We start from the raw sequence: 27307 nt of genomic DNA, 5'->3' as shown, positions 1-27307 counted from the left end.
AAATGCAAAGTGGCTTGAGGCTTGAGGCTTTTCATCCCAAAGTCTTCCCACAGTGACACACCTCCTCCAGCAAGGCTGAACTCCTAAACCTCCACATTCCACCAAATGTGGACCAAGTGTTCAAATGCCCCAGACTGTGGAGGACTTCCTCATTCAGTGTAGCACAGCCCCCCTCTCTGACTGCCATGCCTGTGATCCACTGCCACGCTTCTCTGAAGCATCCTGTCCAAACCATAAGTGCCTAAGACAGAGGCAGTATTCTTACCCATCTTAGCTTCCGGGTGAGGTACACCCACGCAGGGTCAGCAAAGAGCCACACTTCCTAATGCTAAAGCCAAGAGCACCTGCTGTAGTGGGCACACCTTTAATTTCCATAGTCAGGAGGCATGAGTAGGTGTATATGTCTCTGGGAAGTCAAGGCTAACCTGGTCTATGAACTGAGTTCTAGGACAGCCAGGGCTTGTAGAAATGCCCTCTTCATTTCCTTCCCTTCCCTTTCCTTCCCTTCCCTTCCCTTCCCTTCCCTTCCCTTCCCTTCCCTTCCCTTCCCTTTCCTTTCTTTTCCTTTTTTCCTTCCTTCCTTCCTTCCTTTCCTCCTTCCTTCCTTCCTTCCTTCCTTCCTTCCTTCCTTCCTTCCTTCCTTCCTTCCTTTCTTCCTTTTTAAATAAAAAGCTAAGGGCACTTGGGATGAAAATAAGAACAGATTAGACATACTGAGCAGCCTCAGGTCGACGGTGTGTGCACGCCACCTGCGGATTCTGCTATTCTAGCAGAAAAGTTTCTCCACCGCCTACTTGCATATTAGTCCTCTCATGTGTTCAGACATTATGGAACCCCACTGTATAAAACTCCAGTGGAAGGCTTGGTGGAATTAAACTTACTTTATCTGTCCTATTTTTAAGGAAAACGAGAAGCCATTATCCCCACATGACTGTTCTGACACGTGAGCTACACTTTTATCCTTCAAACTCCTGCAAACATTTGTGATGCTTTTAAGATGCAGTTGTGGGGCTGGAGAGATGGCTAAGGGGTTAGAGCACTTGTCGCCCTTGCAGAGGACCTGGATTCAATCTGCAGCACCCACATGGTGGTGATAACCATCTGTAACTTCAGTCTGAGGGGATCCTAGTCCCTTTTCTGACTTCTGCAGTCGCCAAGCACATACGTGGTGCATGTTTATAATATAGGCAACATGCTCACACATTAAATAAAAAGAGTAAATCTAATAAAAATTAAAAGATCCAACCTGTGGGAATGTTAGTGACCCCTATAGTGTGTTGATTTTGAATGTTTCTGATTAACAGTTGCTATAGTTGCATGACAATGTCATGAGGAATTGTCACACTGTTCATGTAACCTTCCCTCAGGGGGCTGGCATCCTGAGGCCAGGTCACAGATGTCCCTTGCCAGTGAGAGAGGGTTCTTGTGTAGTCAGGTGTATTATCTGGAGAAAAGTTAGGTGACATTTATGCTTCATGGTGTATGTATCTATATGACAAATGGGCTCCCCCCCTTTTATAAATCTTTATAATGCCCCATTTTTGGTGGCCCTAACCATGAAGATCAATTTCAGAGTTTGGACACTCAGCTCTAACTGTATCTTTGAACTGTGGCCTGCAGATTGTCGTGAGGATGCTTTAGGCCTGATAGTCGCTCAGTTACCTTGACTCCTCTCTTGTGATTGGCACATTTCTGTTATCTTAACTACACACTAACAAGTCCCTGTAAAACCTCAGGAAGTAAAGGCCCGGTGCTGCAGAGTGGTTTGCTTAAGCCGCCCTTTTCTATGTTTGGGCTGCAGTTTGTAAGTTTTTATCCTGGGATTCTCGTGGCTCAGAGTGAGGTCTCCTGGCCTCTTCCGAGTGATCACAGGACTGCCTGGGGACAGTGAATGGAGCGTCATGATTTCATATTCACTAGTTATCACTTGGCAAATGGCGCCAGAGACATAAGATTGTTTTACTTGTCCTGTTTTCAGGTGTGTTTTTATTACAGAGACCATTCATGGCACACGGCACGCATCAGTCACAATTGTCCTTTTGAGGGACATATGGTTTGTGATTTCATCCTTTTAGTTTTTGGAAGACTTTTAAGAAAAGTTGGAGAATCCCACCGATTGTATAAAGGAACCATAGGAATTGCATGTGTGTTGCTTTTAATCTTGGAAGTTTTAGAAAAACTTTAAGCCCAAATTTGTGAGATAGGACTTTGAGTCTGGTTATCAAATATGAAACAAACAACAAGCACATTTCAAAGATCCAATGCTTACACCAAAGCATTCTACATAAAAACAGGGCACTGAGATCGAAGGCTGTAGTTCAGTTGTTAAACTCTTTTATTATTTGTTTTTTTAATGATATTCAATTGTGTGTTTGTGTGTATCCACATGTCTGCCACATGTGTGTGTGGTGCCCACAGGGGCCAAAAGCAGGCTATGGATCTCTCTGTAGTTGTAGATAGAGACAGTTGCAAGCCACGAAGTAGAGGGACTCAGAACCAAATTTGGGTCCCCTCAACATCTCTGCCTGCCTCCATCCTCTGAGCCACCTTTCCAGCCCCTCTGTTGCAGAATTCTTGCACTCCACCCCTAACACCAAATGAGCTGGGCTGGATGGTACAAGCTGTATTAGTACTGGAAGGTAGAGGTGGGAGGGTTAGAAGTTCGGGGTCATCTTCAACCACAAAGCTAGTTTGAGGGCAGCCAGGGATGCACAAGACCCTAAGTAAATGAATGAAAGAATGAAGCATCCAGGTTGTGTATATATATATATGTGTGTGTGTGTGTGTGTGTGTGTGTGTGTGTGTGTGTGTGTATGTTGTTGGTGCATTTGCTCTGCAAAAGTTAGAGTTTATAAAACACTTCCTACAAGAGCATTTCTGGTAATAAAAGGGTAACACAAGTTTGAATACAAATAGTTTGGCTCAACAAAAGTGGGCTGGTCAGTATTTGAGTTTTTTAAATGTTAGTTTTTGATCCCTCAAGGCTCAGAGCACATTCCCCAGGAAAGGGTGGAAAGAATGTAAGAATGATGGGAAAAGCTATGAACTGCTACCCTTTGCATACGATGTGGCAACCAATCCACGAACCCACAGCAGCACTATCTGCAAAAGTCTCTTGCCAGACCAACCAGCCAACATTCTCGAATGGCTGGAGGCGTGAGCTCATGAAGCCCCACTCCTAGCTGAAGAGCTATTGCCAAGTGAGAGCTTCCAGGGAGTCGTTTCCAGTGCTGCCGCCGATGGTAGGCTGTCCATGCTCCGGTAGACGGTCCAGCACCCATGGGTATGCAGGCAGCACTAACTGCACTTAGTGGGTTATAAAACAAAGTGAAGACAGCATGAAGGTGAGAGGGAGAAGTAGGCCATTCTTCAGGGACAGGTTCCTGGGAGAGAGGACCAGCAGATAAGATAAGGAAGATAGGAAAACTGGGGTCAGAAGGTCTCGCAGCAGCTATGACTTTATGTCAAGGAATATTACTAAGCCAGCATCTTATATACAGTTTGCCCAGGGAAATGGCAGAGAGTCAACAGGAAACTTTTATACAATAGAAAAAGTTAGCAGGAAGCTAATCAAGCAGTGTTACACAAAGGGAACACAGGATATCTCTAACGTGCCACAGATCAAGGTCAGCCGCGGCATTAGGGCTGGGTTCTTAGTATCTGAAATCATAGCTCTCCCAAGGCCCTGGCCCTGGCCCAGGCCATTACTATACTTGCCATGGAAAGAGGTGGAACCTTCGCCCAGCCAGTGGATTAGCCCTCAAGGCAGAGACACACGGCTGTAGTCATGGATGTATTGATACTTGCACTTCTAGCTTTGGTCTCAGACTTAGCTGGGCAAATTTTCAAGTGGAGGGACTTGTCCACATCCTGGAACTAAAGGTGGTTGACACTGAGATATGGCAGCATCTGCCCTGTCACCTCATGGGTTTCATCCAGGAAACCTGCCACGGCAAGGAACTCCTGCCTCTGTCCCTGGGCTCCTGCTCAAGAGCACTTCTCCGTATAGTGACACCAGGTCCACTTGAATAATGGAACTGCCCACTCCTGAATCTGCATTTGACAGCTCTACCTCTGAAACAGCTGTGTTGACAAAGCTTCTCACAGAGCTTTGCCCTGTGCCCTGTACTCTCTCTGCTTCTATTTTTAGGGCAGCCTTTCTTGACTGCAGCCTCTTTCCATTTCTTAAGTCATTCATGAATGAAAACATAACTAACTGAATGAATGAATGAACAAATGAATGAATGAGTGAGTGAATGAATGGAGGCCATGACTGTTCCTAAGGCGTTGAGGTTTTTATTGTAAATGTAAGGGAGAACACAGGCAGAAGTGTCTGGGAGAGTCCAGACTAAACATGACCAGCGAACTGAACTGTGCCATGTGAGGAAGGGTGGGCAGGACACCAAGAGCACAGGAAACGAAGAGGCCAAAATGGCTGAGGTCATATTGGGGAGAACAGCTGGGAAAGAATAGTCTAGCCCCTGAGCTGGACAGGTTAGGGTAGAGGGTGGGGTACACCAGCCAGAATGACTCTGTTATAGGTCCAGTTGATGCTGAGAGAGGCTGGCTGGACAAATAGGTAGTTCAGCCATTTGTCCCAGGCTCGGGTCCTAATAGTTTATAAACCACATATGAAATGTAATGTGCAACTTGAGAGCCCTTAGCTGTTTAGCTGGAAGTAAAGGACGTAGGATTGCTGGAGGTCGTGATCACTGAGTGAAACCAGCGGCATTTGGTGTGTGTTAAAGCCATGGAGATCAGGATTTGTTGTTTAACACACTAATGTGGAAAGAGGAGAACATGTCTGTGTTTCTGACATAGCTTGTTCATGGCATAGTCCATCTCCTTTTCTTGAACTAATTTCCTATAGTCCGGCTGCTGCCCTGCTGGGTGCTGAGGATCGGCCTGCACTCCTCCTCCCGTGTATCCTGTAGTTTATTCAACCACCTGCTTGGCCTCCCTTGCCTCTTTTCTCTTTGGCCAACTTTTCTTGAATATCTTCAAATTCCATTGGGGTTCAAGTTAGTTAGTTCATGAGTTAAACCTGGTCATAAATGAATGATTTTAGGAAATCTAGAGGAGTCAGTAAACAGATTTCTCATCCCAGGGCTGAATTTTACTCCTGCATTATGAAGAGGGTTAGAGCCAGAGCGTCTGTGTTTCAACACTGTGTGACCTTGCCTGGTTATTTAGCTTCTCTGTGCTTTAGATTGCTGTTGGTGGAGACAGTAAAAATCTCTACTTTATACCTTTCTTTTGTTTTAAGCCCTCCTAGCTCCTGGCTGGATTTAACAGTGCCTGTGAGTAGGCGCTTGGTAAGTTTTGCTGGCGATGGCGGGTGGAGTTGGCAGCGGGCTAGGCTCCCCAGTTAGAGATCGGGGTCATGACAGGGACTCTTGATGGGGTTGTATGGTGTTAGCAGTGTGAGACCTGGGTGTCTACCTGAAAAGGGGCCTAGAAGAGGGATACAAAAAGGCTGGGATAGGACATATATCTCAGGCAGGTCATGGGATGGTGCATCTTGCTAAATAAGTTTAGTGTGAAAGCAAAAATACAGTGGGTAATGCATTGATGGTTGGGTTAGCTTGGCTAGCAGTGGTCTTCTGGGTCAAACATGTATGTATACACATGTCCACACAGGACCAGGACAGAGGACAATGGCCTAAGCTGGCAGACCAATGTGGCCCCTCAGTTTCTCCCAGGTGTGCACATTCAAGAGATTACAGGCAGTAATGCCTCTGAACATATGTGACTATCTTGCTGTGCACATCTGAAGTTCTTTTCCTAAACAAATCTCACAGTAGTGCAAAAGAGACCACTTCCTGCCCTCACCTTGCCTCTGTCCCTTCATGTATATCCAGGTGGCGGACCTACTTCTTTCAATATTTTTAAATTATTATTTATATTTTTAGTAGATGGCATGTTTTGCCTGCATATATCGCTATGTTTGTGCAGTACCTAAGGAGGCCAGAAGAGGGCATCATATCTCCTAGGAACTGGAATTACAGAAGGTTGTGGGTGCTTGGAATCAAACTCAGGTTCTCTGGAAAGAGCAGCCAGTGCTCTTGACAGCTGAGCCATCTCTCCAGCCTCGCTTGGTCGACTCAATAGCATGTGCTCATTAGTGATATACACTGCGGCTGCTTGCTACAACTTCCTGTTGATGGTCTAAAAACTTGCTTGTTCCTCTGGGAAACCATGCCACTGTCCGAGAGATGTTATCATTTATAAATAATGTTACTTAATTTGCACAAAACACATATTGAAGTGAGTTTTTGAGTGTTTCAGAGCATATACATAAACTACCCTGAGCCAGTTTGTTGTGCTTTCCAAATATATAAATATTTGGAAAATAAAGTTAGAAAGTGGGACCTCCCAGGTTGCTCTCTTCTGTGTCTTCAAGTCACTGTCTTCCAGAGATGACCCTTCATATGATAGTGTCAGCAGTGTGACTTAGTGTCCTAGCATGGGCACGACAAGAGCAGGTCTGCCTTCTATGGAGCCATACTGCAGGAGGTGTGGTGTGTTGAGAGAGCAGCTGGCCAGATGTGTGGAATGTTGGCAAAGGAAAAATACACAATCATTTCTTGTGGAATAACTGACCAACACACCAGGGATGTGTACCGTAGTTACAAGGCACAGAGGTGCTTAAACCAGGGATTCAGAGATGGTAAATCTGAGGAGACACAAAGTACAGTAGGCAGACAAGGACAAAAGCAGAACAAAGCAAGACAAACAAATGAGCACAATGAAACAGCAACCAACAAGTAACCACCGTGTGGTGATGACGTGGTTTATGCCCTATAGGGTTCCTTAGGCTTTTAAAACTCAGTGTTTCTTTATTTCTGACCTGATAGAATTGTATAGAAACCCTCTCAAAACATCTAGCATGGAAATCATTCATTTTATTTTATCTGTGTGTATTTGAGACAGGTTCTTTCTACATAGCCCCCGCTGTCCTGGAACTTGCTATGTAGACCAGGCTGGTCTCAAACCACAGAGATCCACATGTGTCTCTGTCTCTCAGTGCTGGAATTAAAAGTGAGTGTTATCATGCCTGGCAAAACCATCCATTCTAAAGGCTGAATTTAATGTTGTAGACCTGGCAAATCGTCCATCCATTCCCTTACCAATGGCTCCCCTTTCCTCATGAAAACTGCTCTGCTATGATGCAGTTCTTGTCCTCATGTCTTTGTCTTCATCACTGAGGCAGAGATCACTACGATGAGTGACCTAGTGAGTGGGACACACATTTTACATTTTACACACATTTACATCATGCAGCCCATAGTTGTCCTCAAACTCACCGTGGAGCTGAAGGTGACCTTGACCTGGCTCTCCTGCCTCCACCTCATGAGTGCTGTGATTACATGTGTGGCACTCAAGTTTGGGCAATGTTGGGGATGGAGCCCTGGGCTCTATGCACACCAGGCAGGCGCTCTGCCCTCCAAGCTACATCTCCACTGGCCACGTTTCTCTTCCCATATGCTTCCATAGTGCTCTCTGGCAAGGCTTTGGTTCCTACTTCTCCACAGCCAATGGCTGAGTGTGTCTTCTCCTGATAGTGTCACTTGTAATCAAAACGAGGTCTCCTCAGTGTCTGACTGGACTCGGAGTGAGAGCTCGTTGCTGCTCATCTCTGTGAACATCAGGTTGTGGGATGTTATTCCATGTCCTCTTGGCTATTTGCTTGCTCGGTTTGTCACACAGCTTTTCTTTTACCTGGGTCACGACTAGCCTGTTCTTGTTTAAATAGTGCTAATCATATGGAATACACATCAAGCCTTTGTTGTCTGGTATAAATAAAATATTAGACCAAATATGGTGTTCATATCTTGGCTCTCTCTGTGACCCAGTTCACCAAAGGATGATAGCAGCTCATGGAGTCTCATTCTTAAAGATTCAACTATTTGCTGGGCCACAGTAACCTGCCTTCTGGAAGGGTCATGGTGAATCGTAGTAGCAGTAGACCAGTTTAGTTGCCTTCAGGAGTGTCAAGGCGCTTACGTGCAGCTGTTCACCTTTACCTGAGTGTTCAATGTGCGGGAGTCAGCTGGGTTACTGGCAGCTCTGACCTTCTGGAAATAGGGCCCTGAACCCCATATTTCTTTTTTCAGAAATCGTGCCACTCTTAAGGCCCCATCCTCCTGTTGTGGGCAAAGTGACTCATCATAGCATCGAACTGTACTGGGATCTGGAAAAGAGAGAGAAACGGCAAGGACCACAGGAGCAGTGGCTTAGGTTCTCCATTGAAGAGGAGGACCCCAAGATGCACAACTACGGTGTCATTTACACGTAGGTGCAGGCGCAGCTGCTCACACCTCTTTCTTTCTTCACTGTAGAATGGTCTCCTAGGTCACCAAGAACCCTCTGGCACCTCTGAGATTAAGGGCTGAATCCATGGACTCTTGGTATGAGCATTAGTGGGACACACTTTACAGGGTATCATGCAGCCCATAGTTGTCCTCAAACTCACCGTGGAGCTGAAGGTGACCTTGACCTGGTTCTCCTACCTCCACCTTGTGAGTGCTGTGATTACATGTGTGGCACTCACGTTTGTGCAATGTTGGGGATAGTGGGAACGAACCCCTATAACTGAGAGCTTCTTTGACTCCAGAAGTAGGCTAGTGTATTTGCTTATGGCAACAATGCAGAGCTGGAAAGACAAGGTAGCAGGTTGATGTGAGCTGTGGTTCCCATCGGGCTGTTCTGTGTGTGGATGCCAGGTGAAGCACCTCTAGTCCCCACCAGCTGACTGCTCTAATCTCGTCTGACCTGGCTGTCCTCTTCTCAACTCTTTCTACCCAGAATGGCCTCCATTTCAGCCTGGAGGCTGGGTGTGCCTCATATCAGGGCCTTGCTTGTTAGTCTCTTGAGCATTTTCTTCTGATTTAATTGGCCACATCCTTCCCAGGATATGAACCCTAAGTGAAGTTCCCTCCTCCATATTCCCTTCTTGCTCCAAAGGCCACAAAGTTTGCCAGCCCTCACGCCCTGCCTGCAGCCTTACCTCAGATCCCCATTGAGGCGCTCACAAGTGCCACGCTGGGGCCCTCCCATGTGGTGGCTTGTTCTATTGGCTCTCCCCACCAGTATTTAGGCACAATGGGAGATGGGCCAGACTTCTGACTTGTGCAGTATTCTGTCCCAGTTCCTAGACCACTGCTGGCAGGCTGCAGGCCCTTGCAGAGTTATGGCTTTTACACAAACAAAGTGCCACAGAAGGGGACTCCTTGTCTTCATGTTAGCACTGCCTTAACTTCCCTTGGCTGCTCAGCTCTTTGCAGTGTGGCCTCGCTTAGCCTTCACTGTAGGTGCCACAAGGATTGGCACAGCAGAGCCTCCCCTACTGTTCACTGGTGCCCGGGACACAGTAGTGCAGTAAGTCACAGGCAGACACCGGCAATGACGCGGTCAGGATCTAGGATGCTTGTCTGTCCTTTCCTCTGGAGGCATTACACCCAAGTGCTGATGTGGGGACGTGGGGACAGCCTGGATGGTGATGATGTGTATCTGGTCTCATGTCACACTGTCCCCTTCTTCCCTTCCCAGTGTTATTCTTCCTCCACTCCGCCCTTTAGTTGTTACCTAAGTGGTAACATCCTGATATTTGAGAGGCATTTCTCTGCATTCAAACAAAAATAGCATCTGAAATATAGTTACCATATGAAAATAATTTTGGACCCTGAATCCCTGACTCAGTTAGGTTTCTATTGTGATAAACACCATGGTCAAAAGCAACTTGGGGAGGAAGAGGTTTACTTCAGCTCACAGTTCCACACCACAGTCCATCATGGGGGAAGTCAGAGCAGGAACCTGGAGGCAGGAGCTGTTGCAGAGGTCATGGAGGGGGAGGGGTGCTGCTTACAGGCTCGCTCCTCATGCTTGCTCTTCTTGCTTTCTTACACTCTCAGGACCACCTACCTAGGACTAGCACCGCCCACAGTGGGCATGGGCTCTTCTATATCAATCATTGATCAAAAAACCAAACCAAACCAAACCAAAACCAAACAAACAAAATGCCCCATAGACTTTCCCGTAGGATATCTGGTCAAACATGTTCTCAACTGACTTGAGCTTACGTCAAATTGACAGAAAATAGCCATGGTTTTTAAAAATCATGTCACATGGTCTATTATGAAGTCAATTTCCTTCTAAATGCATATATACATAATATAAAATGTATTTTGGGGCTAGAGAGATGGCTCAGCGGTTAAGAGCACTGACTGCTCTTCCAGAGGTCCCGAGTTCAAATCCCAGCAACCACATGGTGGCTCACAACCATCTGTAGTGAGATCTGACGCCCTCTTCTGGTGTGTCTGAAGACAGCGACAGTGTACTTACATATAATAAATAAACAAATCTTTAAAAAATGTATTGTGGCTCTGGGGCCGGACACTTCCGGTGTTTGGCCAGAGTCCCGGACCAGCGGAGGATCCCTGCCTTCAGCAGCTCTCTGCTCCCAGGCCCCCCGGAGGGGAGTTCTGGCCGCCTGGTCGGGCGGGCACTCCTGAGGCAGCAGAGCGGAGGAGACCACCAACGCTGCCCACCCCTGCCCACATCCCTGGCCCAGGAGGAACTGTATACGGCCTCTGGGCACCGTGAGAGGAGGGCCCAGGGGCAGCAGATCCATCTGCGTCTGAGACACCCACCTGAAGGGACCGACCTGATAAACAGTTCTCTGCACCCAAATCCCGTGGGAGGGAGAGCTAAACCTTCATAGAGGCGGACACGCCTGGGAAACCAGAAGAGACTGCACGCTGCACACAGTACTGACCCCAGAGGAAAACAAAAGCTATCTGGAACCCTGGGGGACGGAACCTCCCGGAAGGGGCGGCGCAGATCTTCCTGGCTGCTGAGGCCGTGGAGAGCTCATAGGCAACACCCCGCTAGCAAACTTGAGCCTGGGGACCACAGGTAAGACAAACTTTTCTGCTACAAACGACTTGCCTGGTGAACTCAAGACACACGGTCACAGAAACAGCTGAAGACCTGTAGAGAAGAAAAACTACGCGCCCGAAAACAGAACACTCTGTCCCCATAACTGGCTGAAAGAAAACAGGAAAACAGGTCTACAGCACTCCTGAAACACAGGCTTATAAGACAGTCTAGCCACTGTCAGAAATAGCAGAACAAAGTAACACTAGAGATAATCTGATGGCGAGAGGCAAGCGCAGGAACCCAAGCAACAGAAACCAAGACTACATGGCATCATCGGAGCCCAATTCTCCCACCAAAGCAAACACGGGATATCCAAACACACCAGAAAAGCAAGATCTAGTTTCAAAATCATATTTGATCATGATGTTGGAGGACTTCAAGAAAGACATGAAGAACTCCCTTAGAGAAACACAGGAAAACATAAATAAACAAGTAGAAGCCTACAGAGAGGAATCACAAAAATTCCTAAAAGAATTCCAGGAAAATATAAATAAACAAGTAGAAGCCCATAGAGGAGTCACAAAAATCCTAAAGAATTCCAGGAAAACATAAATAAACAAGTAGAAGCCCATAGAGAGGAGTCACAAAAATCCCTGAAAGAATTCCAGGAAAACACAATCAAACAGTTGAAGGAATTAAAAATGGAAATAGAAGCAATCAAGAAAGAACACATGGAAACAACCCTGGATATAGAAAACCAAAAGAAGAGACAAGGAGCTATAGATACAAGCTTCACCAACAGAATACAAGAGATGGAAGAGAGAATCTCAGGAGCAGAAGATTCCATAGAAATCATTGACTCAACTGTCAAAGATAATGTAAAGCGGAAAAAGCTACTGGTCCAAAACATACAGGAAATCCAGGACTCAATGAGAAGATCAAACCTAAGGATAATAGGTATAGAAGAGAGTGAAGACTCCCAGCTCAAAGGACCAGTAAATATCTTCACAAAATAATAGAAGAAAACTTCCCTAACCTAAAAAAAGAGATACCCATAGGTATACAAGAAGCCTACAGAACTCCAAATAGATTGGACCAGAAAAGAAACACCTCCCGTCACATAATAGTCAAAACACCAAACGCACAAAATAAAGAAAGAATATTAAAAGCAGTAAGGGAAAAAGGTCAAGTAACATATAAAGGCAGACCTATCAGAATCACACCAGACTTTTCGCCAGAAACTATGAAGGCCAGAAGATCCTGGACTGATGTCATACAGACCCTAAGAGAACACAAATGCCAGCCCAGGTTACTGTATCCTGCAAAACTCTCAATCAACATAGATGGAGAAACCAAGATATTCCATGACAAAACCAAATTTACACAATATCTTTCTACAAATCCAGCACTACAAAGGATAATAAATGGTAAAGCCCAACATAAGGAGGCAAGCTATACCCTAGAAGAAGCAAGAAACTAATCGTCTTGGCAACAAAACAAAAGAGAAGAAAAGCACACAAACATAACCTCACATCCAAATATGAATACAACCGGAAGCAATAATCACTATTCCTTAATATCTCTCAACATCAATGGCCTCAACTCCCCAATAAAAAGACATAGATTAACAAACTGGATACGCAACGAGGACCCTGCATTCTGCTGCCTACAGGAAACACACCTCAGAGACAAAGACAGACACTACCTCAGAGTGAAAGGCTGGAAAACGACTTTCCAAGCAAATGGTCAGAAGAAGCAAGCTGGAGTAGCCATTCTAATATCAGATAAAATCAATTTTCAACTAAAAGTCATCAAAAAAGATAAGGAAGGACACTTTATATTCATCAAAGGAAAAAATCCACCAAGATGAACTCTCAATCCTAAATATCTATGCCCCAAATACAAGGGCACCTACATACGTAAAAAAGAAACCTTACTAAAGCTCAAAACACACATTGCACCTCACACAATAATAGTAGGAGATTTCAACACCCCACTCTCATCAATGGACAGATCATGGAAACAGAAATTAAACAGAGACGAGACAGACTAAGAGAAGTCATGAGCCAAATGGACTTAACGGATATTTATAGAACGTTCTACCCTAAAAGCAAAAAGGATATAACGTTCTTCTCAGCTCCTCATGGTACTTTCTCCAAAATTGACCCATATAATTGGTCAAAAAACGGCCTCAACAGGTACAGAAAGATAGAAATAATCCCATGCGTGCTATCGGACCACCACGGCCAAAAACTGGTCTTCAATAACAATAAGGGAAGAATGCCCACATATCGTGGAAATTGAACAATGCTCTACTCAATGATAACCTGGTCAAGGAAGAAATAAAGAAAGAAATTAAAGACTTTTAGAATTTAATGAAAATGAAGATACAACATACCCAAACTTATGGGACACAATGAAAGCTGCGCTAAGAGGAAAACTCATAGCGCTGAGTGCCTGCAGAAGGAAACAGGAAAAAGCATATGTCAGCAGCTTGACAGCACACCTAAAAGCTCTAGAAAAAAAGAAGCAAATACACCCAGGAGGAGTAGAAGGCAGGAAATAATCAAACTCAGAGCCGAAATCAACCAAGTAGAAACAAAAAGGACCATAGAAAGAATCAACAGAACCAAAAGTTGGTTCTTTGAGAAAATCAACAAGATAGATAAACCCTTGGCCAGACTAACGAGAGGACACAGAGAGTGTGTCCAAATTAACAAAATCAGAAATGAAAAGGGAGACATAACTACAGATTCAGAGGAAATTCAAAAAATCATCAGATCTTACTATAAAAGCCTATATTCAACAAAACTTGACAATCTGCAGGAAATGGACAATTTCCTAGACAGATACCAGGTACCGAAGTTAAATCAGGAACAGATAAACCAGTTAAACAACCCCATAACTCCTAAGGAAATAGAAGAAGTCATTAAAGGTCTCCCAACCAAAAAGAGCCCAGGTCCAGACGGGTTTAGTGCAGAATTCTATCAGACCTTCATAGAAGACCTCGTACCAATATTATCCAAACTATTCCACAAAATTGAAACAGATGGAGCACTACCGAATTCCTTCTATGAAGCCACAATTACTCTTATACCTAAACCACACAAAGACCCAACAAAGAAAGAGAACTTCAGACCAATTTCCCTTATGAATATCGATGCAAAAATACTCAATAAAATTCTGGCAAACCGAATCAAGAGCACATCAAAACAATCATCCACCATGATCAAGTAGGCTTCATCCCAGGCATGCAGGGATGGTTCAATATACGGAAAACCATCAACGTGATCCATTATATAAACAAACTGAAAGAACAAAACCACATGATCATTTCATTAGATGCTGAGAAAGCATTTGACAAAATTCAACACCCCTTCATGATAAAAGTCCTGGAAAGAATAGAATTCAAGGCCCATACCTAAACATAGTAAAAAGCCATATACAGCAAACCAGTTGCTAACATTAAACTAAATGGAGAGAAACTTGAAGCAATCCCACTAAAATCAGGGACTAGACAAGGCTGCCCACTCTCTCCCTACTTATTCAATATAGTTCTTGAAGTTCTAGCCAGAGCAATAAGACAACAAAAAAGGAGGTCAAGGGGATACAGATCGGAAAAGAAGAAGTCAAAAATATCACTATTTGCAGATGATATGATAGTATATTTAAGTGATCCCAAAAAAAATTCCACCAGAGAACTACTAAAGCTGATAAACAACTTCAGCAAAGTGGCTGTTTATAAATTTAACTCAAATAAATCTGTAGCTTTCCTCTACACAAAAGATAAACAGGCCTAGAAAGGAATTAGGGAAATGACACCCTTCATAATAGACCCAAATAATATAAAGTACCTCGGGGTGACTTTAACCAAGCAAGGGAAAGATCTGTACAATAAGAACTTCAAGACTCTGAAGAAAGAAATGGAAGAAGATCTCAGAAGATGGAAAGATCTCCCATGCTCATGGATTGGCAGGATTAATATAGTAAAAAATGGCCATTCTACCAAAAAAGCGATCTACAGATTCAATGCAATCCCCATCAAAATACCAATCCAATTCTTCAAAGAGTTAGACAGAACAATTTGCAAATTCATCTGGAATAACAAAAAACCCAGGATAGCTAAAACTATCCTCAACAATAAAAAAAGGACTTCAGGGGAATCACTATCCCAGATCTCAAGCAGTATTACAGAGCAATAGTGATAAAAACTGCATGGTATTGGTACAGAGACAGACAGATAGACCAATGGAACAGAATTGAAGACCCAGAAATGAACCCACACACCTATGGGCACTTGATTTTTTGACAAAAGGAGCCAAAACCATCCAATGGAAAAAGATAGCATTTTCAGCAAATGGTGCTGGTTCAACTGGAGGTCAACATGTAGAAGAATGCAGATCGATCCATGCTTATCACCCTGTACAAAGCTTAAGTCCAAGTGGATCAAGGACCTCCACATCAAACCAGATACCTCAAACTAATAGAAGAAAAACTAGGGAAGCATTTGGAACACATGGGCACTGGAAAAAATTCCTGAACAAAACACCCATGGCTTATGCTCTAAGATCAAGAATCGACAAATGGGATCTCATAAAACTGCAAAGCTTCTGTAAGGCAAAGGACACTGTGGTTAGGACAAAACGGCAACCAACAGATTGGGAAAAGATCTTTACCAATCCTACAACAGATAGAGGGCTTATATCCAAAATATACAAAGAACTGAAGAAGTTAGACAGCAGGGAGACAAATAACCCTATTAAAAAATGGGGTTCAGAGCTAAACAGAGAATTCACAGCTGAGGAATGCCGAATGGCTGAGAAACACCTAAAGAAATGTTCAACATCGTTAGTCATCAGGGAAATGCAAATCAAAACAACCCTGAGATTTCACCTCACACCAGTGAGAATGGCTAAGATCAAAAACTCAGTTGACAGCAAATGCTGGCGAGGATGTGGAGAAAGGGGAACACTCCTCCATTGTTGGTGGGGTTGCAGACTGCTACAACCATTCTGGAAATCTGTCTGGAGGTTCCTCAGAAAATTGGACATTGAACTGCCTGAGGATCCAGCTATACCTCTCCTGGGCATATACCCAAAAGATGCCCCAACATATAAAAAAGACACGTGCTCCACTATGTTCATCGCAGCCTTATTTATAATAGCCAGAAGCTGGAAAGAACCCAGATGCCCTTCAACAGAGGAATGGATACAGAAAATGTGGTACATCTACACAATGGAATATTACTCAGCTATGAAAAACAATGACTTTGTGAAATTCGTAGGCAAATGGTTGGAACTGGAAACTATCATCCTGAGTGAGCTAACCCAATCACAGAAAGACATACATGGTATGTACTCATTGATAAGTGGCTATTAGCCCAAATGCTTGAATTACCCTAGATGCCTAGAACAAATGAAACTCAAGACGGATGATCAAAATGTGAATGCAGATCGCTCATGAGAGACACAGCCAGAATACAGCAAATACAGAGGTGTATGCCAGCAGGAAACCACTGAACTGAGAACAGGACCCCTGTTGATGGAATCAGAGAAAGAACTGGAAGAGCTTGAAGGAGCTCGAGACCCCATATGTACAGCAATGCCAACCAACCAGAGTTTCCAGGGACTAAGCCACTACCCAAAGACTATACATGGACTGACCCTGGACTCTGACCTCGTAGGTTGCAATGAATATCCTAGTAAGAGCACCAGTGGAAGGGGAAGCCCTGGGTCCTGCTAAGACTGAACCCCTAGTGAACTAGACTGTTGGGGAGAGGGCAGCAATGGGGGGAGGGTTGGGAGGGGAACACTCATAAGGAAGGGGAGGGGGGAGGGGGATGTTTGCCCGGAAACCGGGAAAGGGAATAACACTCGAAATGTATATAAGAAATACTCAAGTTAATTAAAAAAAAAATGTATTGTGTGTGTGTGTGTGTGTGTGTGTGTGTGTGTGTGTGTGTGTTTGTGCAGGTATACATACCCATGGTGGCCAGAGGAGCATGTTGAGTGCCCTGCTTTTTCATTTTAGCCCCTATTCCATTGAAACAAGTTCCTTCATTGACACCCAGCTTGCCCTCTGGCAATGACTGCCTGCTCACTGACTGGCCAGCAAACCCCAACTGTCCTCCTGTCTCTCTACCCAGTGCTGGCACTCCAGGTGTGTGGGCCACAGCCAGCTTTCTAATGTAGGTGCTAGGGATCTGAACTCAGGTCCTGATGCTTTTATGACAAATGCTCTTTTTACCCACTGAACTGTCTTTCTCATCCTTAAATTATATTTTAAGTCTTTTTTTTATGGAGGAAGAAAAAGACAGAGCCTTCGACTTGTCTGACTTGTGCATGGCCAGAGCCTGGGGAACTGTCCTGGCCATGTTCTTTTGCCACTTCTTGGCTCGCCCGCCCTCCCTCCCTTCTTTTTATACCACGTGCCCAAGGTTTATTTAGAGAGACACCAGTCACACGCTCCAGCCTTCAGCTAACATAGGGTCCGCTTCATTCACCTTGACCCCAGAAACCTGGCTGTGGTCTGGCCAGAGAACAGTCTGGGTAGTGGTCTGCCATCCAGAGTTGGTGGCATCACCTGAACTGGCTCCAAGGGCTTTTTGGTGAAAGGTTTTATCCCTTGAAAAGTGTGCACTTGTATCTGCCCACTAGGTGGCAGGCTTGGACTGCAGCAGTCCTACCTCATTTGTCTCCTTCCGCACCTCATTCTATCATTAAAGCTGGCAGATGCCTTCCTTACTAAGATGGTTATCTAGTGCACGCTGCGGCCTTGGGTGCTTCCTCCTGCCCTGGCTCTGGTCCATCAGCACACTGTAATCTGCATCACTGGAGTGGTCTTGGCTTGGGTTTCCCTTATAGTTCTCAGAAGTACAGTTACCTAGTTTTGTGGGTTTCCCCCTCTGCTCTCCTTCACAAGGCCAAGGCATTCTGCTCCATTTCTGTTTGTTTTCCTATGAGTCCTAGGCCCTGAACTGCCCAGGATTTGCCGGTGAGATGAGTCTCCTTGCTCTCTGCCTCTTCTTTCTACCCTGAAGACTGATTTTTTTCTCTCTCTCTCATTTGTCATATCATCCTAAGTGGGTCTTCTTTGCATGGAGGATGAAGGCCATGCTCCCTAGGGTGTTGTTTAATCATGCTCCGCTGTGAAGGCTGTTTCCTTTTAAAGCAGGGTGTGTGTGTGTGTGTGTGTGTGTGTGTGTGTGTGTGTGTGTGTGTGTGTGTGTGTATGTGTGTCTGTGTCTGTGCACGTGTGCGTGCACGCACACCTGCATGTGTGTGCACAATTGTGCACGTGATACACATTTGTGTTGTCTGTCTTTGTATGGTATACATGATGCATGTGTGTGTGTGTGTGTGTGTGTGTGTGTGTGTGCAGCTTGCTCACAGCCGCTTGATTACCTCTTATTTCAGAGCACAAACTTTCTCTGATGTAGGGGCTTCCTGTGTTTTGAATATGCCGTGGCATCCTCTCTGTGTGGTTCTTGTTCTCCCCCATCACTCTGTCCCCTCGTCCTGCCAATGTAACATTCCCCATCATCTGAAAGGCTCCCTTGCTGTCTTCCTGTTGCCCTTCCTTGCTGTGACAGTTGCCACCCTCTTATGCTTTTTATCCACATCATCTTCATATATTACTGAGTGCCTATGACACTGCAAACACTGTTCCAAAAGCCAGAGATGTGACACTGGAGTCACATAGGAATTCCTCATATTGAGAAGAACACCTGATAAGTGAACATGCAAGTGAAAATGCACAGGGTGTCAGGGTCCTAAAGAGGAAAGCATGGGGCAGGTTAGGGGTCTGGGACCTGGATTAAGGGCCTGAAGCAAGTGTGGGGTGGGACTTTCCAAGCCAAAGCAGTGCCAAACAGGGAAGGTGGTGGAGGATGTGGAGGAGTATTGGTGAGGTTGACAAGGTAGCAAGAGGTAACCATGTGGCTGTGACTTACCCAGAGAGCACTGGCTTTTACTAGAAAGAGGTTGGGGGAAGCAAATAAAGTTGTTAATCCAGAAGAGGCAGGGTCTATACGGTCTATGATGGCCACTGTGACTGCCTGAGATGAGGCCGTGGGAGGAGGGGCAGTAGGCAGCAGAGAGGGTTAATCAGGAAGCTTGTGTGATAAATGAAGGGGGAGAGAGAGCAGGACAGTGTGTGAACTGGTTGAACACAGGATGTTTTTAATGGTAGATTTAAAGCATTTGCTAGTGGATCTAGGCTCAGGTCTGTGGTCCCAGGTGTTTGGGAGGCTGAGACAGGGGTGGGTGGTGGGTGGATGTGGGTTTTACTTGAGGCCAGGAGATGGGGACCAGCCTAGACAGAATTCCCAGGCTTTATCTCAAAATCCAAAACAGAATGCCTTAAAATTTGCCAGTGCATTAGACCTCTGTTACCTATGGGGTTTGAATGAATGTCAACAAGCAAGGGTGACTGTGTGTAGACTTGCATGTGTACATGAGCACTTACCACACACACTCTCACGGGCATGCCCACCCATCTCTTAGGGGACCAACCCTTCCCAAACCATAGTGAGGATGCTCACTTATCGATATAGTCTACCTCTTCCTAAGAATAACCTGATCCACCTTTATTTTCTGGATTATAATTTTCAGCCCACGTAGTATTTCAGGACATTTATTCTGCTTGTCTAGAGAGTTCACATTGTGGTGAGTGTATTTATGTTTTTTAAAATTCAAATGTTTTTCTTTATGCCATCAGAACCATTTTTTATTATCTCATATTAGTGTATAGCCAACTGTGTGTCCATCTGTCTGTCTCCCAGCTGGCCTGTGATGGCCCTGGACTCTGCTCCATGGACTTTGGCGGGTGCAGTAGTGCGTCTGTTGGCTGGAAGCTGGCATGTAGGATCCTTCCTAGACTTTATTCTCTCCATCACTGCCTGCCACTGTCCACGGGCTCCATCTTGCCATGAGGCCTCTCTACAGCAGGGAATTAGAGTTTTCCATGGCGGCTAACTCCCAATGGCACCAGTGTGAAAGTGACAGGCTTCTCATCCCCCAACCTCAGCGTCACCCAGCTCCCCTCCTGCCACCATCCTCCCATCCCAGGGCACAGGGTTAGACCCTTGCCTGTGTGTCTGCACTGATGGATGGGCTGGCCTTGCCGACCGTGCACCTTCTTTGAGTGAAGACGGGTGGTATAAAGGATACCAGAATGGAGCTGAATTTGCCAACAGAAGGCAGGGAACAGGGCCTGATGTTAGAGAAGTCTAATGCTCAGATTATTATTATTTTTGGCTCTGTTGGGTTTTGGTGCCTGAAGTAATTTTGTGGTGCAAGTTACTAATTTCTCCTGGAATCTCAATGTTGGAGGAGCACCAAGGAGAAAGGGTTTTGGTAAACGTGGAGTTGGGTGACGTAGCTGGATCTCATTGGAGCATCTTTCCTCGCATGCCTGGATCTGACATACCCTGTGTACATTCTGCTTGAGCCTTTCATCCTGGGGCTGACCTTTGAACCTTACGTTTCATTCTGACATTTCTTGTCTGTTATAGAAGTCAGAGAGACCTTCCTGGCAGTACACCATGCAACCCTCTCCTCTTCCACCCATCATTCCTCATGCAGGGGAATAAGCTCAGGAGGACATCAGACTATAGGCTCTGGATGGGATGGGGACAGGAAGGGCTTCACCCAGGGTCAGGGAAGCTCTGTTCTGTAGCCACTCCTCTAATGCCACACCTTGGAAAAGAGACTGATTTTTCTAGTGGGCTTTGGGGATGAATAAATGAGGCCTTGAGTAACAGCTGAGGACTGTATTTGTTCTGCAGCCATGTGTGTCCAGGCAAGCTTCTCTCAGCCACGATACTGACTCCAGGAGATAAGGCCTGCAGGATGGTGAATGATTTAACTCAGTCTTGAACTCATCTGGGGCTGCCTGGCCCAACACCTTGCAAGAAATGGGCATGGGATAAGTTTGAATTGTACAGAACATAACTTGTGTGTAAATATTTAGGTTGGACACAAACATCCTTGTACAGTTTGCATAGTAATGTATGGCTTTGGCCTATGCAGAAGCTCTGCTGAGGAGGAGAGAAAGGACAGCAAGCAGTGGTAAGCTTGCATGCATGGAGCCATGGGGAAGTATACTGAAGGGAAGAAAGCAAGAGTGCAGTGAAGTGGAGAGAAAAAGAATTAGAGATAGTGTGATGCCTCATCCAAGGTCAAGCCTTTGAAGCACAAGCAAAGACAAACTCAGTTAGATACAGCATTGAAATAGGCACACTTGGGATCTACTCAAAGCCCAGGAAAGACTTCTGGTAGGAGAATGAAACTGAAAATTTAGGCATATTTTGAGCTGCATGTCATCCTGTCCCCTTTGAAGGCTTGGTGTCTTAGAATGTGCACCAAAGCAGAGTCATCCCCTCCACTTTCCTCATAGCAGACACCTGGCATCTCCCTGCACCTTCTGGTTCCAGCATCCTCGGAGAGGGCCAGGGCAGGGCAGCAGGCCAGCCACTGCACGGTTTTCCAGTTCTCACTTCTAAGCTCCCGATTACAGAATTCAGACATCTTTCCCTAGAGCCATGGGATCTTCACTGCAAGCCTCTAGTCAACTTCTACCATAGAAACCTTCAACTCCTGTTGCCCACCAGCATTCCTCGGTGAACTTACTTATGATGTAAGATGTTAGAGTTGTTTTGTATTGTGGTGCCTGACTTCCTAGCTAAACTGATTTGCTTTGGAGCAGCGAACCATCATTGGCTTGACTTCAGAGCAGCGAACCATCATTGGCTTGACTTCAGAGCAGCGAACCACCATTGGCTTGACTTCGGAGCAGCGAACCATCATTGGCCTGTTCCCTGCAGTGTTTTGCTTGCTGTAGATGTAATAGCTATCAGCGTCAGCCTTGAAGACTATTTGAAACTCACATGTGTGCAATAATCTTTTAAATGTGAAACTTTGTCATCTGAATATGAATTTTATGGGTTAGTATGATTTTTCACTAAGCACAGTGTTATGTGGGGAGTATAAACAAATGTTTATTTATTCTAGATACCAATGACACACTACGGGAACAATTTTATTAAAAAGAAACTTGGTGAACCAGTGAGATCATTGTTTTTTTTCTAGGAGGGTGTGGGAGGGGTTGGGTATAGGAGCATGGAGGACTCGGAGGCAGTTGTGACAAAGGTACTGACTGACAAAAGCTGCAATCTTGAAGCTCTGAGAAACTTTTAGGCAGATCTGCAGGTCAGAGAGTCTCTACTTAGGCAGCTTAGGTGATGGGAAAGTTCCTTTGTCTTGTATCCAGGCTGTCAGGAAAATTCCTCCCCTGGCCTTCTGAATCTTACTCGTTTCAGGAACTTGCTAAGACTTGTGAGTTATTTGCTTCCAGAGACTCACGAGCCATCCCCATTCCTTTCTGGATGGAATGTTTTAATTAGAAGGAAATTGCTATACCACACCTGGCTAGACCAGATGGGGCAAAGAGGTTACATGCCACAAAGGTATGGATCTGTGACCATACCAATAAACAAGGATCAGCATTCAAAGTCGCTTCCACCTGTTGTTACCTGCTGTTGGGAAATGCTGCCTAGGTGACCTGGCATGCAGGCAAGGCCAAAGCTACATGATATAAAACTGAAAACTCTTGAATAAAAGTGAAGACCCAGAAATGAACCCACACACCTATGGTCACTTGATTTTTGACAAAGAAGCTAAAACCATCCAGTGGGAAAAAGATAGCATTTTCAACAAATGGTGCTGGTTCAACTGGAGGTCAGCATGTAGAAGAATGCAGATCGATCCATGCTTAACTGTACAAAGCTTAAGTCCAGGTGGATCAAGGACTTCCACATAAAACCAGATACACTGAAACTAATAGAAGAGAAAGTGGGGAAACATCTTGAACACATGGGCACTGGAGAAAATTTCCTGAACAAAACACCAATGGCTTATGCTCTAAGATCAAGAATCAGCAAATAGAACCTCATAAAACTGCAAAGCTTTTGTAAGGCAAAGGACGCTGTCAATAGGACAAAATGGCAACCAACAGATTGGAAAAAGATTTTCCAATCCTACATCCTCTAGAGGGCTTATATCCAATGTATACAAAGAACTCAAGGAGTTAGACTCCAGAGAATCAAATAACCCTATTAAAAATGGGATACAGAGCTAAACAGAGAATTCTCAACTGAGGAATATCGAATGGCCAAGAAGCACCTAAAGAAATGTTCAACATCCTTACTCATCCGGGAAATGCAAATCAAAACAACCCTGAGAGTCCACCTCACACCAGTCAGAATGGCTAAAATCAAAAAACTCAGGTGACAACAGATGCTGGCGAAGATGTGCAGAGAGAGGAACATTCCTCCATTGCTGGTGGGATTGCAAGCTGGTACAACCACTGTGAAAATCAGTCTGGCAGTTCCTCAGAAAATTGGACATAGTACTACCTGAGGACCCCAGCTATACCAGTCCTGGGCATATACCCAAAAGATGCTCCAACATATAACAAGAACACATGCTCCACTATGTTTATAGCAGCCTTATTTATAATAGCCAGAAGCTAGAAAGAACCCAGATGTCCCTCAACAGAGGAATGGACAGAAAATGTGGTACATTTACACAATGGAGTACTACTCAGATATTAAAACAATGACTTTGTAAAATTCTTAGGCAAATGGATGGATCTAGAAAATATCATCCTGAGTGAAGTAACCCAGTCACAAAAGAACATACACCGTATGTACTCACTGATAAGTGGATATTAGCTCAAAAGCTCGGAATACTCAAGATACAATTCATAGACCATATGAAGCTCAAGAAGAAGAAAAACCAAAGTGTGGATGCTTTGGTATTCCTTAGAAGGGGGAACAGATACTCAAGGGAGGAAAACGAAGATAAAGTTTGGAACAAAGACTGAAGGAAAGGTCATCCAGAGACTGCCCCACCTGGGGATCCATCCCATATACAGACACCAAACCCAGACAATATTGCAGATGCCAAGAAGTGCTTGCTGACAGGAGCCTGATATAGCTGTCTCCTGAGAGACTCTGCCAGAATCTGACAACTACAGAGGTTGCAGCCAACCATTGGACTGAGCATGGGTCCCCAGTGGAGGAGTTAGGGAAAGGACTGAAGGAACTGAAGGGGTTTGAAACCCATAGGAAGAACAACAATATCAACCAGTCAGACCCCCACCACCACCAGAGCTCCCAGAGACTAAACCACCAACTAAAGAGTACACATGGAGGGACCCATGACTCCAGCTGCATATGTAGCAGAGGATGGCCTTGTTGGGCACCAATGGGAGGAGAGGCCCTTAGTCCTGGGAAGGTTCGATGCTTCAGTGTAGGGAAATGCCAAGGTGGGGTGGCAGGAATGGGTGGGTGGGGGAGAACACTCACAGAAGCAGAGGGAGGGAAGATGGGATAGGGAGTTTCCAGAGGGGAAACTAGGAAAGGGGACAACATTTGAAATGTAAATAAATAAAATATCCAATAAAAAATACTCTTCAGGGGTTAAAAAAACAAAAAAGCAAAAAAACTGAAAACCCACCGTACACATGAAAAGATTTTCTTTGTGCAACCCTCCCCCAAGACAAAATCTCACCTGCATTGTTAGTGAGATTGTGGATACATATAAACCATTCCACCCTCAGACACAACACCAGGCACACGCATCTTTAAATATTTTAATGTATTACTGTCAGGAAATGACATAAAGCTAGGAAAAGTCCAAGGTGGTCAAAGGCATCCATGTTTGTTTCCTTTCGTCCAGAGGCTATGCAACAAAGCACGTGGTTGAAGGCCTAGAACCAAGGACGCTGTACAGATTTCGACTGAAGGTCACCAGCCCCTCTGGAGAATACGAGTACAGCCCAGTCGTCTCGGTGGCTACGACCCGTGAGTACACACTGCTCTACGCTCACCTTTTAGAGACATGAAAAACGCAAAGCCGTTTGGAGGGAAAAGTTTACTGCTTTCTCTTAAGCCTCACTGGAAGCAGAAAGCACTCCATTTGTGTGGTCCGTGGTAATGTTGCTTACTACCCGGGACCTCTTTACAGCATGGCATAAGGAGGGCCCGCTATGCTGTCCTGAATTGGCAGAGCTGGCTTGGTGCCAGGACTGTCCTGTCCGTGGGCATTTGGTGCAGGGCGGAAGTTACCTTTCTTAGGAAGTGGGCCAGCAGGGATGGGCTGAGCGTCGCCTCTTCCGCCTGTCTACTCTACGTGCCTTCCATGCATGTGTGCGTCCTGTCTGTCACACTCTTTTGGTTGCCTGGGTACTGAAACTGAAAAGAGACATGATCAATATTTCCCCAGCCACAGAGAGGTAGTGCTCCACAGAGGTAGCCATGGAGGCTAGCCACATTACCTCTGACCACCTATGTTCTAAGGCCTGCCATCAGGCCCTCCATGTGACTGAAGATGATTCAGATTTTAAGCTACCTAACTGGTGCTTTGGTTGCAAGGATGGCAAGAGGAGCCTGGTTCTGGGTGAATGGATGCTCTCTGGAAGAAAGCAAAGTTAGTTAAAGAGGGGGAGGGGGTGGGGGTGGGGGGGGGGGTGGGGGGGGGCTTCATCGGCAGTCCTAAGTGATGCTTAGCCAGCCATGAAACAGGGTGATTTCATGAAAGGCATACAGCAGTCAATTATACAGGTTAGTCAAGAGGCTCTGTTCCTTAATCTGGTGATGCCGAAAGCTTTGCTTTTACAGGGAAGATATTCAGTCTCCCAGAAGGGGGAGGAAATGGAAGAAGGGGAGGGGGACGGAGAGGGGAGAGGGGGCAGAATCTAGCACGAGCCCTTGGAGTACAGGAGGGCAAGGGTGGAGATGAGAATAGGCAAGGGAATTACAGGCACAGAGCCTGCCTTTGGAGGAACTCTCCTGGAGACACTGGGGTGGATGCTCTTTCAGGCAGCCGCTGTACTTCCTCCTGACTTCTTCCTGCTGTTCTGACCCCCACTCCCACCCCAGTCACTGCTCCTCTTTCTGCTCTCCCTGGACTACCCAGTCCCCTGTTCAGCCCACTGCACATGCTCCATGGGCACAGTTGGCTTAGGGCTGATTTCTTGGGAAGGTTTCTCCTTCCCCTGCACAGGCTCCTCCCATTTTGAGGCAGGCCCAGCACTTCATCCATTCCGTTTTACATATTTGCTCTTCGTTTTACCCCCACCTACATTGTAGGCTCCCAGATGGAGGGGCGTTGGGTCAGCCATCTCTCCTGGCAGGACTGGGGTGTAGATGATTAAGATTCAGTGGCAGAAGTAGGAGCAGGAAGAGACGCACTTCTGTGGAGTAGACTCCCTCTCATTTCTAGGGTGGGAACAGATCCATCTCTCACCAACTGGATGAGTCCACCAAGCCTAGCTTAGTGCACACAGCTGGTTCTGCAATCATCTTTGATGGGCTCCAAGTGACCTCCTATCCTCTGAGTAATACACCTAAGCCAGCGAGGGGCTTCTCACCTTTGAGCCAGAGTTCACATAGAGGGTAAAGACCAGCCTGACCCTGCAGATAAGATGACAAGGAACATGCCTGTGGCTAAGTGTGCTTCTCCTTGCCCTGCTTACTTCAGAGAAGCATCTGTAGATATCTGGCCTAGGAATTTGCCATCATAGTTCTATGGTTTTTGTAGATAATTAGATAAGATCTCTCAGGGGAGAGGGACATGCTGGTAGTGACTATGCATTCGAGTATGCATGTATGCATGTGTATATATGTGGTGTGTGTGTGTGTGTGTGTGTGTGCGCACATGTGCATGCACACATGCTCATGCTATAGCACTCCCAAACACTGCACCTCACTGTTTCTCTGCTAGGCTCATGGGGCTGTACTCCGTGGCGGGACTGGTGTCATCTTTGGTGGCGGCAGGTCTCTGGTTCTCTGGTGACTGCTGTTCCCTGATTCCTCCTCATTCAGTGTGGACTCTCTTAAGGAGGCAGAGATGCTAAGCAGAGAATTGAGAATGCTCACATTATACAGAGCAAGCAAAAATGCTCTGCGGGCTGATGCTTTGCATTCAGTTTGAGAGTGTTTTAATGAATCACAAAAGCCTGCACTTTGTTTGAATAAAGGATGCTCAGCTTTTTTTTTCCTTCCCAGGTAAAGTACACGAGGCTCTTGCTTAAATGAGGCATGCAATTTTAATCAGTCAGACCCTTAAAAAGAAAGAAAAACAGCTGCTACTTGTTAATTGGCAAATATCTTCTCCAATGAGTTCATGATTTATTTACTGCTTTTAATAAAGACCCAAATTCCACCAAGGAAGGTATTGTCCCACGGCACACTCATGTGCACATCTGCAGCTCAATGAACCCCAAGTAGAGTGAGATGGCTTCTCACAGTCCACCCTTCCCATCCCCTCCTAGGGGAGCCCAGAGTACACTGCATCTAACTCAGATGGGCCCCTAGAGCATCCTCAACATGATGTCTGCAGTCGCACCACTCAGAGGAATC

General features: G+C 45.5%; 1 protein-coding gene across 1 annotated transcript in view; it reads left to right on the top strand.

Moving 5' to 3' along the window:
* Positions 1-27307, top strand: part of Fank1 (fibronectin type III and ankyrin repeat domains 1) — a 106661-nt gene that overhangs the window by 61279 nt on the left and 18075 nt on the right. The window contains exons 2-3 of the mRNA XM_032895049.1: positions 8118-8295; positions 24624-24748. Coding sequence (XP_032750940.1) covers positions 8118-8295; positions 24624-24748 — 303 coding nt within the window. The remainder of the gene's footprint in view (positions 1-8117; positions 8296-24623; positions 24749-27307) is intronic.

This window comes from Rattus rattus, chromosome 2 (genome assembly GCF_011064425.1).
Source record: "Rattus rattus isolate New Zealand chromosome 2, Rrattus_CSIRO_v1, whole genome shotgun sequence".
NCBI classification, from domain to species: Eukaryota; Metazoa; Chordata; class Mammalia; order Rodentia; family Muridae; genus Rattus; species Rattus rattus.
Note: the sequence above shows the minus strand (reverse complement) of the source record. Positions and strands in the feature narration are given on the sequence as shown.